Here is a 15,469-nt window from a genome sequence, read left to right as displayed (position 1 = left end):
CCTGATTCTGTACTAATAAGTTGAGAGACTTTTTGTACAGGTTCTTACGCAAGTAGGATCAGACTGTAGTCACCTTCTCATCATACAGTTCTGCAGTAACACAGCAATTGGGCAGCCCGAGTTCAATAACTAATAGCTAACAGCTAATAACTCACTGTGCTGCCTAAGGCAACTCACCGAACTTCCCTGTGCTGCTTCCTCCCTTCTACGAGAATACAGTAGACTTGTTCCTTCTCAAAGCACTGTAATCTAAAGATGAGAAGCACCATGCAAGGGCTATGGGTTAGTTCAATTTCTCTCCCTCCACTGTTAAAAAAAAAAAATCTAATCTCACTTGCTCTGACCCCAAAAGCTCACCCACTAGTTCTGTAGATTGCCACTCCTGCTAAAAGAATAAAAGCAGCTCTGTCTAAAATAAACGACTCGAGATGACTAAAAGCGTCTGTGACTATCACTTTAAACACCACATACATACATGCATAAAAAGATGATAAACTTTCTCTGTATAGAACAGTTATTAGTAGAGCACCGGGCAGCTGTTGTCTTCATCATTAGCCATCTTTGCTAAGGAAAAGGAGCAACTCCATGGAAGCTGTTAGAGATCTCACCATGCAGATGTAATTTACCTGGAACACTGTAGGTGTGGGTTCTGCAGGGTCTACAGTGATCATATGTCAGATCACATTCAGACTTCACAATACTCTACTTCTGTTGTCTAAAAGGCTTGCAGACACTGTATTAAGAGTCCCCCTGAATTAAAACCAAACATCAGCTAGAGGGATCTAGAGAAGAACACATGATCCTGGGCTTCAGTAATTACTTCATATTATCAAGAGCAAAGCCCTGTGTTGTCAGACAACGCAGATAAACTGCAAGAGGAAAAGCTGAGGAGGGAAGTGTAATACATTATGCAACAAGAGGTTAACAGTAGAATCCAATAAAACTCCTGTCTCCGTGCACTGCACATTGGATTTCAGTGGCCAGCAAACACAGCAGCAGCATCCTACAGCAGGGCACTTCATGGGCATTTCCCCTTCCTTCTCTCCCATAGCTCAACATCAAAGGAACAGGAGGCTTTCATGAGTTGCATCAACTTGGGCACAGAAGACTAAGGACACCATGATCCTTCCCAGAATTTCCACATACTACTTAAATTCACCCGTTTAAAACCTACCTCAATTACTAGTGGCATTCAGCGCTCACAGATCTATCAAAAGCAGACAGTTCCAGTGCAGAGTCTTAATTAAAATCTATTAGATGTTGTCCAATTACAGAAAATCTTTCTACACTTGATACACTTAGCATACCTTAATACAAAGCAAGAGTCATTGTCAAGGTTTGCTAGTAGATTTTACTTGTAAACATGGTTAAATCAGCAGTTTAGAGGGAAAACAAAGACAACTTTGAAAAATATTATTTGAGTAACAGCAACACCTTAAGGCCCAAACAACCCCCTGTACTAAACACAACCAGGGGAGCCATTCCTGGAAAAAAAAAAAATCTATAGTCCAACAGACAAAATGCAGAACAACAGCCAGCAAACTACTTCCCCAATTAGTATTTTATCCAGTGGCCATGAATAAAAGGCTCCCATTTTCAACAAGATTCTATTTCACCAAATATGGTACAGGCCACAATGCAATGGCAGGCCTTGCTGCAGACAAATTGTGTTCGTACAGGACAAGCAGTGTTGTGAGAGAGCAGATCCTTTAACCCTGAAACCAGGGCCAAAGCTACTCAATCACCTCACCTCTCCATCTGCTCAACAGGCTGCAGAAAGATCAGAGTCAGGCCTCCTCCCAAGCCTGCTGTATTCAGCATGGTGGCAGGGAAAAAGCTCCCACCCCAATTTAATCATCAGCTTTTATCACTCATCCTGATGCACAATCTCCTAATAAATACGGAAAAATTTAATACAGCCTCTCAAAAATTGAGCATCCCTAGATGCAGTTGCGTTAACTCCATCAGCTTTCCTGGACTTTCAGATCTAGTTCCATCAATTATCTCACAGACGAAGTTTAAATATTCAGCGCTTCCTCAGAACAAAACAGGGCCATTGGCAAAAGGCCCTAATGTCGCTGGAGCAGCTCAAACAAATACCTTCTCAGGGGAAACAAAAAGCGTATTTTATTCTACAAAGCAGAAAACAAATTTAAGTGGGTTTTTGTTGTGGGTTTTTTTTTTCCCCATGGAGTTAATGTGAAGCAACAAAAGACTCTAAGGAGAAAAGGGAGGTAGGATTCTGAAGTTCACTAAAGATGACAAGAGGATTTAGCTGACCCTCCATTTTATTTATCTTTATCCTTAGTAAAAAGAACCGTAGTCACCTTGGAGATACGAGGTAGCTACAAAGGAATACGTCACAGGACCAAAGGTGACTCCACACAAAATCCTAATATAAGTTCTGCGTATTACCAGATGGCAAACGCTGTTTCTCCAGGAATTTCTTTAACAGCATTGAACTCCAGAAAATCCAGTACCTGTGAAGCCAGAACCCCAGAATGTTATTTTAACCCAGGTTTGCATCTCTGCAAGTGAGAGCATATGGCACATGGGGGGAATTCTCTCCTTGCCTGTTCCCTTTGTCTCCTCCTCCCTTCCATTGTTTAAGATGAAAAGCTTTGTTCTCTTGATTGGTAATTAAGTACAAGTCACCCAGTCCAATTTTTCAAAGAGTAATTAAAAGGTTATCAAGGAGAAACAGGCAAGATACAGGTATTCCTGTTGTATCTGCAAATAGGTCACCCCAGTAGATAATTCAACTCTTAATCACTAGTATCACATAATTTTAAGTTCAAACAAAATACTTAATCTTTCCGTCAATTAAATATGGCCAGAGAGATCATATGGTTCTCAACTGCATACACAGCATACCGATGGCAATCCTCCTCTTAACTCTTCAGTTATTTGTCAGGGAGGAAGGATGAGCATCTCTAATAAGCAACAGCAACTTTAACAGAAGACACTGCATAATGTTGAGACATGAGCTAGAAGATAAGTTATTCACAGTGCCAGGGAGCTAAAGGCAGTATAGATTTCTTCTTTGCTTTAAGTATGAAGCTATTGCAGTAATGATTTGCAAACATTTTCTCTAACCATACACACTCTGTAGACATCAGAATGGGACAGTTCCTCACAGCTGTGTAAATATACACCTCCTAGTAAGCTCTGTGGAAATGCAAACTGCACTACTGAGGTTCTGGCTATAATAAAGACTTATTTTTCTTGATACATTGGCTCAAACAAACATTTTCTTAGCCAAATAAATTCAGTATCATAGAAACACTTCCTTTGAACAGGAAAGGTAGACCAGAAGACAATGCAATTACCTACCCGCATCACATGGGAAGGAAAGCTCACAGGTTGTAAGATCATAAAAAGTTACCCCAGCATTGTTCAGCACGTATGCAAGTGAGCAGTCCCTCCTGGTAATAAATACTGCATCTTCTGTCCCTTGGGCTTTCCAAAGTACTTTTAAACATCTTTGGAAGGAAAAAAACAAATTTGATTTTCTAAATTCACCAGTCCTATTTTGAGTGTAAATTCAATGGCTCCCTTCAAGAAAACAGAATTAGGTATCTGAAATGACTGACTTACCAGATATATTGTAAATATATTTTCCCTGGATCTGATTGCAAGCCTGAAACTTCAAATAAGGAAATTAGCAACTAATTTAAGATTCTCACATTAAAAGCGTCCTGCAAATTATCAGCAGCAGATGAAAAAGTTTGAAGATGTCACATGGCTTTCTTGTTAACTACTGGCTGGTTATGTCACATAATAACAGTCTGACACAAGAAGGTGCAAGGAGTCTCCCAAATCCCGTAGCAATCTTAGATCCATAAATAACTCCAAATATTCAAATTTTAGTCAGGTGTCTGCTGAGCTTCTAAGCCCAGCACAGTGGGAAACCAATCAGGAAACTAACCTGATTGGAACATTCTCTTAACAATGACACAATCAGCAAAGCACAATGGGAATTTGCAGAGAGACTATTCTTGAGTAACTGCATTTTTTAGATCAGGTCTCCACATGCATCCCTCTGATCCCACTGGCAGTTCAGAATAGTTAGGAACTTGAAGGAGAGTTTGGTCTGGTGCAATGAGCACAAACACTGCTTAAGAGAAGGAAAAGTCACCTTTAGGCACCGAAAGGAAGTACAAGTCTCATCTGAGCTCGTGAGTAGCTCTCCTACTCAAGTCAAGGGAGAGACAAATCTACAGCCACCACTGTTCTCAGGTTTCAAAGAAGATTCCATTACAGTGGTGCCTGCTGAAAGCCACTGTATGATGTTGGGAAAAAACAAATTATTTGAGAGAAGCTGAAGGAGCAAGGACTCGGAAACAAGCTCCGATTTTAGCAAACAAAGCAAAGTCATGGCACTGAAAGATGACAACAGCCCTGGATGTCTAAATTAAGACACTGAAACGCATTTAATATTCACATACTCGTCACAAATGCACGACACAAATTCCCTAATATACAGTAAAGCAGTTTATTAGCAAATGTCTCATTGGATTAAGTCTGCTCTTATTCTATTAGGGAACTTTCACACCACATTAAATTGCAAGACAACAGGGTGTTTGCCAGCACACGATGAACACAATTACTAACCCCTTCTCAGAAATGCACATAGACATGACACTGACACAGCAGGCCAAGGAACCTCTTGGGAATATATGGCTTAAATGGAACAGCAGGGTATTGGCACAACTAACTGTTCTCCATCCCTCAGCAGAAGAAAACATCATCAACACCAAGATCATTCTCTTCTCCCAATCAAGCAGGCATGACCTACTGAAATACATCAGTGATGCTCAACAATATAAGCTCAAGAGCAGGAGAAGCAAAGAGATACAGTTCCCCTCTGTTAACCGTTTTGTTGATCAGCCTTGAACACACTGAACAAAACAGTTACCTTCTATAGAGAAGAATGCTTTTTTTCCTTCTCTTACACTTGCTTACAGCTTATTTTGTCCTGCCTCCTGGTAGCATGAGCTTTGATGAATGACGCATGGTCATCCATCTTCAAGTGCTGCACTTCGATGATGAATTGAGTACATTTGGAAAGCAGTCTTAAGAAAAAACAAAATTGATAGCCACTGGAAAAAAGGGAGAAAGAAAGAAAAAAGAAGTTGGGCAACAGCTACAGAGTTCAATGAGGTGAGATTGATGTACAAAAAAAATATTAGCTGAACAAAGAAGTGAGACACCAAACAGCACAGAGGAACAAGTTCCAGGTTTTGAAGTCACTAATCTAGAAATGTCCAGGGGAAGAATGCAAGTGTCCATCATGCAAGAGTCCATATCTCACTTTAAGTCCTCTGTAAGTGCTTTCAGACCTCTAGAAAGCCTCCTCAATACCTCCACCCCCCTTTATTTCACTCTCCTCCATTGTACTAAATACACACCATTTCCTGAACACCTTATCTCCTCATTAGAGATGAAACATTCTCACATTGCTTTGTGCTCCTGGTTTCATCCCACAACTTACACTTACCTACCCAAGTTACACATGAAGTTCACCAGTGATGCAGAGGAGGGACCTTATTTGTCTCCTCACCTTCCCCCAATGCAGGGCTACAAATTATCAGGACAGTATCCAAGCTGTATCTGTTTTGTTGTACTGGTCAACTGTAAGAACATGCCCTTCCTGTTACTTCCATCTATAATCATATCATGCTTATGAGTAGCTCAGAGCAATACCTGGATGCAACTCATCTACAGTGTCTTACTAATTTACTCCACCATGACCCTACTTCTGAATTAATTTCATTCATGGATTTTGCTTTTTTAGCAGAACCTCCCACCGACATCTAGAGGGCAAAAGGAAACATCTGACACTGCTGATGAGCAGAGCAGTTTGCCAGGGGGCTTCTCAGGGCAAGAGCAGCATTGACTAGTCACAATACAAAGTTTCCTGAGCAGGATTTTATACCAGATGTAGGCATCCTTTACGTAATACCCAAAGCAAAACACTATGCTACCTTCTGATTAAATGATGAGGTCCCATAATTAAGATGATTCTTAAGCACAAGATGAAGATATGATTTATTTGCATAACTGAAATCATCTACATAAAGAGCTGATTTTCACCAGTGTTTCTTTAACTCAGATTTTCCAGTTGGGTTAGACAAGACGCTGAGGTCAATGGATCTGTCCTAAACTGAAGTGGTTCGAAGTAAAATTAATTTCCAGGACTGTCCATGACTACAACATTCTTACTAGGGATTCTAACACTGGATGCTGCCACTGTTTCTATTACTTTTTGAATATATTACTGTCAGACTTCAGCTACAACCAGACACCACATCAGACAACAACAATCATGTCACAAGTCACCGAGCTGATTTCATCTATGCCTCAGATCTGGAGGTCTGAGATCATGACTCCTTCAAACGCAGAAGTCTGACATGTCATATAACATTCGCTACCACAGCAATACTTCCCCCCTCCCCCCCCCAAGTCAGCCTCTCATTTAACTTTTTATTAATACCAGGATGGTACCTGAAAGTCTGAGATAAGAATCCATGGAGAGTCTTCATACTAAACTATATTACTTGATAACTCCTTACCCCTAAAGATCCAACAGTTTAGTCAGACATGAGAGAATATCACCCCTGTCCAGCTGGTGAACAAGACTGCAAGGTAGGGAATCGCCCAAATGCACCCACAAAGCGTTTAGCAGAGCTATAAACTGAAACCCATTATCCATCCTCCCACTCAGAGAATCTCTTTTGGATTGAGGGAAGCTCCTCTGCACATTAGATCTGCTTTCCTCTTGCTCTATTTTCTAATTAACTTCTCCAGATGTCTAGAATGACTCTTGATAAATCATTACTGTCAGGCATTCAGAGTAACATTTCAAATCTTATCAGAGATAAGAAATCAAAACAACTATATGAACTGCTCATGAAGTACTCCAGTTTATTGCAGCATAAACCTCCAACCTAGATTTAATCCCAGTGGCAGAAATGGGAACATGTTTATAAACATCACTGTTATGAACAATGTACCTTGTTCTCAGATTCCCCTGCTGAGGCAGTCCATCGTAGATAGATAACACGTCAAAATCTTCCTCTAATGCAAAGGACTGGAAAACAAGCTGTATCCTGTTCTGCTCCTCAGCAGTGATTGTCCACGTGCAGTTTGCATAATTTGGATATCCATAGGGAAAGCCTGGACTCTGTATTGTCCCATTTGGACCCTGCAAAACGTGACTGCAGTTCTGGGCTGGCAAGACAAAAGACAAAAGAACAAGTCAAATGGTGTAGGATACACATTTAATATCTTCACCATCAAAACAAATCATACAGAATTCTTTCCACTAAATTTCTTTTACAGTTCATGGTCCCAGGGAACAGATAAATGTAAAATCTAAAGATGCATCTTTGTCCTCCCTGCAGGAACCTGGACCCCAGATACCCATCTCTTGGGCACTGCTCCCTCTAGCTGTTAACATAATGGGCTAATAACAGCTGGATTACAGCAGCTGCTGACTGTAACTGGGAAACAGATGCTTACTCAGACATCCTTTCACAACCCACGACAAAGTCCAATATACTCTTCATTATACACTGTGCATTTAGGGATTTAACATGTTTCAAGTGTGCCTTGCTGTGCTGGGTACCTCGAGCATGAGGGGTTCAGGGGCCACAACAAATCAGAATGACATTGCCAAAGCTGACCGTCTCTTTTACCCTTAGTTACACTTGAATAAGAGAGAAAATCAGGGCTCAACTATGCAGACAAAGAGACAGACCACCCCTCACCTTGAAAGGCCAAAAACTGTAATGGACATAATGCATAATGAGGAACTGAGTCACCAAATGAGTAGTCCGTCTGGACAAGACTGCATGAAAACTGAATGGCAAAAGATCAGCAATTAAAGTTGTCCCAACTCCAGAAAGAGCAGGACACAGTTCAAATACTTCAACTAACAAACCCATTCTTGAATAGTTATTTGGAATAAAAAACAAAGAAAAACCCCAAATCTTTGCAACTTCTTAGAATAGCAGTTCTTTTTTCCCCATCCACATTCTTTCAGGTAAACATTGCTCACTAGCCTGAAACTACCCCCTAGAAGGGAGAAGAGCTGATGAGTTTTATACATGGCCTTTCTATGCAGGCTGCCGTAAGGAAAAGGCATGTTCCCACTCGGTCTCAGGTCTGTGTACCCCAAACTGGCAACTGTACCACTGCAAAGCAATACAGACTCTGGCCCAGAGCCAAGAGCTGCCATCACCAGTAACACTACATACCCCTATTAGACCTGATGGGGGTACATAGGAAAGAAATCATTGGCTAGACCCAGTCTTCTCAGGCTGCTTCGTTTTCTCTCACCCAGTTCTGAAAGGTTTCAGCTTCTCATGCAGGCTCAACACATAGGAATACTGATTGGAAGACATTTACTAAGGAGCTGCTGTAGAGCTACATCTTCTGAGAACAAAAGCCTAGTCCTGCACCCACCAGCTAAATACTTAACACCTCCCTCAAATCCACTTTCCTTCCCCAAAGCAGTACCTGTGAACACTCCATCCCAAAGATAAAGATCAACTGCCATGATATACAATTTCTGGATATATGAGGTTTTCTTCTCTCTGGGGAAACAGGTACATAAATATGTTTTGAGAACAACCCAAATAAATTCTCCTTAGCATTTTCCTCTCTCTTCACTGCTGCTTTACTCGAATGTCACTCCAAACTGGTATAACTTCTACTGGCTTTAATAGAATTAACTCCTCCACACCAAAGCGAAGCTCTGGACAGTTTGCAAGGCAACTGTTGTGAGACCGAAAGCAGAATTTCACCTTTATCCTATGGCCAGCAGAGCTGCTGATCACTGCTGCCTGCATTTGCTCTGGCTTTTCTTACTGATGCTGGATTGTTTAGCCCTGCTTATGTAGATAACCGAGGCTTTCAAGTTGAAATGAATTAGATTAGAAATTACTTCTTTGATTTCTCATTGCTTTTTTCAAAGGCAGCAATGGCATTTGCACTTCTGAGTGCCAACCAGCTACAGGTAAAGAACTGCAGAGTAGTGCTCATTAAAGCCAATTATAATTAGATTGACCTACTTTGGTGCAAAAATGCTTAGTGGAACTTCTCTCTGCAAGATGAAGTTCACACCTTTATGAATCTAAAACGGTCAATCATATTTACTATCCAGGGAATCTTTTTCTAGCATGTTTATTATACCAATGAGAGTTAGGACAGCCCCATAATCCACCGGGGACTAAAACTGAGCTAGGCACATAACTCATTAACAAAGGCAGATTACTTTGCATTTCTGTAGCACCTGGCATCTGCCTCTCCCAGTGCATTTTGTCAATACGTTATACATACAAGAGTGGCATTTCTCATTTCTGTAGCACCTGGCATTCTGCCTCTCCCAGTGCATTTTGTCAATACTTTATACATACAAGAGATCTACCTCCCTCCTCCACTTCAGCTCCATTTATTTGTAGAGTTCACTGAAAGGATGCATTAACTTGGTGCCAAAAAGCTGCACGGGACTGGCAATATTACCATTATCACAGAGCAGTAAAATTAGGCCTGGTTTGGTTTAATAACTTGGAGATTGCCAAAGATCTATGAGCTTCAGTTCTCCAAAATTTAGTCACATCTGCTTTTCTTCAACCAGACTGGTACTCAATAGGCAATGTGGGGATACGGAATCGTGTCTCTACTGCACATTTTTTTATTTTAATCGTAAGTAAATGTCGTCAGAATAATTTAAGGAAACTGGGAAATTAAAGAGGCTGTATCTCTCCATTTCCCAATCGTATAAAAGCTACTGATGTTGCATGAAGTTCAGAAAATAAATTCAAGGTCAGAGAGGCATTGTTCCAAATGCTTCCAAAGTCATATGAAAGGCAACAAGCTTTAAGATCAATATAAATTTATGCTGTCCTTGCATAATCAGCGATTAAAACAAAGAACAAAGGCCAGTAAAATGTACAGAATCTTAAATCTAGCTGAAGAAAAACAAATACGTAATAGAAAAATAGGACACACATTTATGACATATCAAATCCAATCTACTGAAATATTTGTGTGTTCGTGATTCTGACCAAGGTGTGCTTTGGACACAGCTAGAAGAAAATCGCTTATTGCAAACAAAAACTAGTTTTTCAAAAGCTGACAATCTGCAAAGCAATATATTCTTCATCTACTGTAATAGTAGGGAACTTCATTTATATCGGACACTGCTGGAAAAAGTCAGCAGGCATGCGAAAGAGATCCAGGAGGCCCAAGAGAATTTATGCATACTCTATAATTTGCTTTCAGGTTTGAGTTAGTTCAGCTCAGGCTTGACTGACAAAACCTTATCTAAATTCTGAAGTACATGACAAGGAAACACTCAGTTTCTCCTCTGAAGACTTGCAAAAACAATTCTCTTTATCCCTTTGGCCCAGAAGCATAAATAAGTAGAAAAGTATGAAAGGACAATGCCAGTGTGTGTTCCAGGTGAATTCGTATTTGACAGAGGACAACATTCTTCCAAGGTTTCTGGAGCATTCTCTCCAACCCAGAAGTTGGACCCGAGGCACCTCCCACACACCTTACTCAAGTAATGGGACTGCAGCAGCTTCGCTCATGGACCAGTAACCACCTGCCCTGCCCTTTATCTCAGCTCTGAGGGGCTATGCCAGGTGACCACAAGAAACAGCAATGACAGCACAAGCTGTACCCAGGGACCGCCTTCTTTACACCCTCTGCAGATTAACCATCAGCCCTGGTATCAGAGGAATTGCAACCCTTCCAGAATGGTTGCATTCCCCCCCCCTCAATTTGCCACTCTTTATTCAAAAACTACACCAGTGAATGAGAAAGGTAAATACACAAAGCTGAGGGATCAGACGTCATTCGCCAGAAGGCTCAGTGTGGCAGTGTAAATACTTACGTAGATATTCCAGCTTCTAATACTATTATTCATGGAGTCATACCTGCTGAAGGTATAACACCAACATGAAACTCAGTGGATATGCATTTGTGGGCACATGTCCTATTTTGTGACGGAGATGACCAGTCTGAGAATGGAGCTAATTCCAACTTGTATTCTGCCAATGCAACCTGCTATTTTCAATTCTGGAAAGTGGTTTATTATGAGAGTATATCTTTTTAATGAATGCATTAGTGTAATTTTATTGCAGTAGCACTTACAGTTTCCAGACAAGGACGAAGGCATTATCATACTTGGCACTGTTCAGTGGGCAGAGCCCTTCTCCAAAGGGATCACAATCTAAGAGGGAGGAAAAAAAAAACACAACCCAAGGAAACCCACACTAGTGGAGGGCTTGGGGCTTTGCAGAAAAACATCTTTATCCAGGGGCACAACCATTTCCTCAACAACAGAGCTTAAAAGTCAACTTTACCAGCCTCCACTTGGAATACTTGTTTTGTGCAATATACACTGCTTGAACAATGTAAACAGACTGATCTGCTTCACTTCTGGCTCATATGCACAAGGAAAATGATGAAATATTTACTTTGCAATATGCTCATAGAAGAACTGCATTTCTAACAGAAATATGGGCTGCCTGTGGCATTTTATAATACACAGTTATTCCACATGCCACAAAGCTTAACATGACTGGACACTTAAGCAAAAAATAAATAACAGCTGAATACAGCTCTAGCTGCCTCTTCCTTAAGCAGGAAAGTTGCAAACCCCTCAAGCTTCATTCTGGGTATCGATCAGCCTCTTTGCCACGAGGAGGGCCGGAAAAATGTCCTTGTACTCAAAAACCAAAACTGCTTTTGACGGTACAAGCTACAGGACTGGAGACAGAAGGTAGTGGGAGGTTTATTTACACTGTATATCTGAAGTTGTTTAGACACATGAGCATGGGACCACTCTCATATCAGTCACTCCAGCTTTAGCGTGGCCTCTGCCTAATGCAACACAGCTAGCTGAGTTCTGGAACAGAACCAGTTCACCCCTCAATGACTACAGCGTGGGTAGCATTAACTCATTCTTGTGTCTTTGATGTCTCACGACTGGCAGTCATGATGGTCACCGCACATTGATCAAAACAAACCAGGTTACATTTATGAAAGAGGAGACTCAATCGTTCAAGCACATTCATAGCAACAGAATTTTGTTATTTCCTTCAAATAAGCAGCACTTGCATACAGGAGTGAGCTGCCTCGGCTGCTGTACCCTTCGAGCCCCTGGCTGGGACTGGGTTTCATCACTTGACAGAGAATTTCATCAGCAGCTCTACAGACTCGGATAAACTTGTACATTCAAATTCTGTCACTACAAATCTTCACCAAGTTGTCAGAAGCTAAATAACAAAGACATTGTCTGACATTACAACTGCAAAGGAAGTGGGTACAAAACATCTTCCACCTACTTTCAATTCCTTAAACTTACCAGGCCAGATCCATGGCAGTGTAAATCAAGGAAGTATTTTAACTATGTTGATTTACACCATATTAATATCTAAAGAAGCAATACTTTAGAGAGAGAAACAGAATTTATTTCTGAAGTGCTTCCTAAAATATGAGTTGATGCACTTTGTTTCTCAGCACAAAAGAAATCTAATTTAGCAAACACTGATGTACGGTCACTGCACGATTCAAAAGGTACAAATATCAAATCATATACACTGACTTGCTCTCAGCAGTATCATCTATTGGTGATACATGGCTGTCTTCTCCTTAATGCAGTAGTTTTTGGTATTGTTATTTTCTTTAGTTATTGTTACTTAGGCACAAATGTTTCTATTTTGTGTTGTTCTAGCCTATTCAATGAAACAGATGAACATAAAAAACCCCTTTCCCCAAGAAAACAAAATCCATATCCTGCAGACACAAACACATTCCATCCTGGCCTAAAACACCAGGGGCTAATCCTGCTCATACATCAGCAACTTCTCAGTTTTTTCTGCTTACATTACTGTCCAGAGTCATTTACCTTCATTGCATAAAGTTCTCCAAACCAAGACACTAGATCCCAACTCAAAAACAGCACTCAAATGCTGACATTGGTTTTCAGCATCCCCTGTGATCCCCTCCTTACATTTGGAGGCTGTGATGAGTAGGGTAGAGCTCAAAGATGGAGACACAGTTAAAACAGCCAAACTCAGTGCAGAAGTGCCCCAGCTTTCTTTGTGGGATGACACACGTGAAACCACACAAGACTCATTGAGCTTCTCACACAACTGCGTATAGGCCACAGCACAGGATCAACGCCTCGGGTCCCCTGAACACTCCCCTTCACATGACAGCACAAACCCTGTTCTGAAGAGGCCCCAGAACAGGGGGTGTCAGGAGTGGGTTGTGAAATGTTCACAGCCAGCTTTTTCACACAGGTCTTTTCACAACCTCCTCCCCAAAAAGAACATATTAAAAACTCACCCCCTGTATTGAACAGTTCATCTTTAAGAACTCCCATTTTTTTTAAACATTGTTTGATCTGCCATCTAAATAGGAAAAATATTCCTTTTCCCAGTGTTTACTGTTTTGAATCATTTATCAGCAACTAATTATGCTTCCTTACATAGTGGTCTTCTAAATCATTACAGACAATCACAAACAGTAAGTAGTTTACCCATAGCCTAGCTTTGACTCTCTTGCTCACACAATTTCAGTGAACAAACAGGGAAAGTACCTTCACACTTCATAAATCTAAGCCTTGTTTCCCTAAGTATTCACCTTTTCATAGTTTTAAGTTAACCTACAGTCTTATATCAAAGCCTTCTGGGTAATAATGCAGAGACACTCCATTAACTATAACATTTAATCAAAAGCCAGTGGTTCCAAGATCATCATCAAGGGGATGATTTACATCTCAGATAGCCAGTGCCTTTTTCTCTCCAAACACATGGAGTGATAAACTGAAGAACGCAAGGGCAAAGAACATGCATTTCATCTGAATCCAGCTCATGCCACTACTGCCAAGTCCAGAAAGAATTATAACATCCACCTCAAATCAAAAGCAGTATGTGAGTTTTCAGCAGGATGGCACAATACTGCGATACTGCAAAGCAAACATATCATTCCTGAAACCAACTTAGTCACCTCCAGTTCTCTGGAGAGAGACATTATTTCCCTTCCATTCCAACAATCTTTCACTCCCACTCTGTCATCACTTTCTGTCCCTTTTAGTGCTGCCCAAGCTTTTAGACTGTTATTGCAGAGATCTGTTACATTTAGGCATTGTTCCAATGTTAGCATAACAATTCAATTTTAAGGGCTTCCCAAGTCGAAAGAAGAGAGGAAGAAAAAAATGATGGTGGAGTGAAGATGCTGTAATAATGTATTTAGTTTCTCCCACACGTGCCCTCCCTTCCTCTCCCAACCAAAAAATTTGTCTTGGAAAATTACGCAAGTTTCCTATACATGTTTGGGATTTCTAGTCACATTGCTGACCTTGGAGTTCCCCAGCAAAAGCCACCTTACCAAACCACCTTACAGCTGGAAACTACAAATACCTGCACAGAAGAGGAAAGGGAAGTCTGGACCTTCCAGCTGTCACTGCACCATCCTCAGACATTGCCACACTGCTCTGTGATCATGTAACATTTCCAACGTATCTTAGAAATGACACATATTTCAGATTAGGAAAAATCTGGACAAAAGCATCGTAGCTCTCCATTTCCTTAATGTCTGGCCCAGAGTCATCCTGTTATTACTTTAGACCGTGGCATTTTTCTACCTACACTGGACTCAAAGAACAGTTTATTCTCCCCAGCCGTCTCCTCCCAAGACAGGTGATTTTCAACATGCAGCTCAATGCCTGTGGGCATCTGTGAAAGGCAAGAAACGAAAATAGCCTCATGTCTATTCTCCTCAATTCTCTAGAAATGCAATAAGCACCTACATAGAAATAAAGGCACCTAACACTGGAAACATTGAGGTCAACAGATCCAAAACTGTTGGAAAGCCCTATTACAGAACAAATAAACCCAACCTTGTTCAGTGCTTCCTTGTTCAATGATGTTTCTGAACCCCCAGTGAGGTTCTGGACTCTCCCCAGCTGTTCTGTATCTGTCCTGAAATGTAAAGTCAAAAACCGGACAGAGGGCTGCAGCTAAACCCAAACCCGAGTTGACCACTGCCTCACGCATGTGGGTGGGATGCTGACTGTCACCCCCACTGGTACATTCCCTCCTCTACCCCAAGCTAGCCTCCTCCTTTGAAGAAAGTCTTTTCTGCTTTATTATGCTTTGGGTTTATACTTCATGATTGAACCTTGAAAGGGCATATACTTCCAATAGCAAGGTCAAAGGAGTTCTGACATGCTGTAGAGAAAAAAAGAAACATCCAATTTCAGGTAACCTCAAAAGCCATTGCAGGACAAAACTTGAAATCACAAGAACATGACACCATACATATGTCCTGTCTTACAGCTGCACTGCAGTCCCCTGACATGCTGAGAGGCCAGAGACTTCAGCTGCTGTAAAGTAATGCCTCATTTGGTTAAGCTAGAAATTGCCTAAGTGAGTACACTGGTCAT

The 15,469-nt window shown here is 41.0% G+C and overlaps 1 protein-coding gene across 1 annotated transcript in view; it reads right to left on the bottom strand.

Moving 5' to 3' along the window:
* CSMD2 (CUB and Sushi multiple domains 2) overlaps positions 1-15,469 on the bottom strand; it is a 310,684-nt gene that overhangs the window by 274,560 nt on the left and 20,655 nt on the right. Inside the window, exon 2 of the mRNA XM_009284828.2 lies at positions 7,017-7,233. Coding sequence (XP_009283103.2) covers positions 7,017-7,233 — 217 coding nt within the window. The remainder of the gene's footprint in view (positions 1-7,016; positions 7,234-15,469) is intronic.

Source organism: Aptenodytes forsteri, unplaced genomic scaffold (assembly GCF_000699145.1).
Source record: "Aptenodytes forsteri isolate BGI_AS27 unplaced genomic scaffold, ASM69914v1 Scaffold7, whole genome shotgun sequence".
Classification (NCBI taxonomy): Eukaryota; Metazoa; Chordata; class Aves; order Sphenisciformes; family Spheniscidae; genus Aptenodytes; species Aptenodytes forsteri.
Note: the sequence above shows the minus strand (reverse complement) of the source record. Positions and strands in the feature narration are given on the sequence as shown.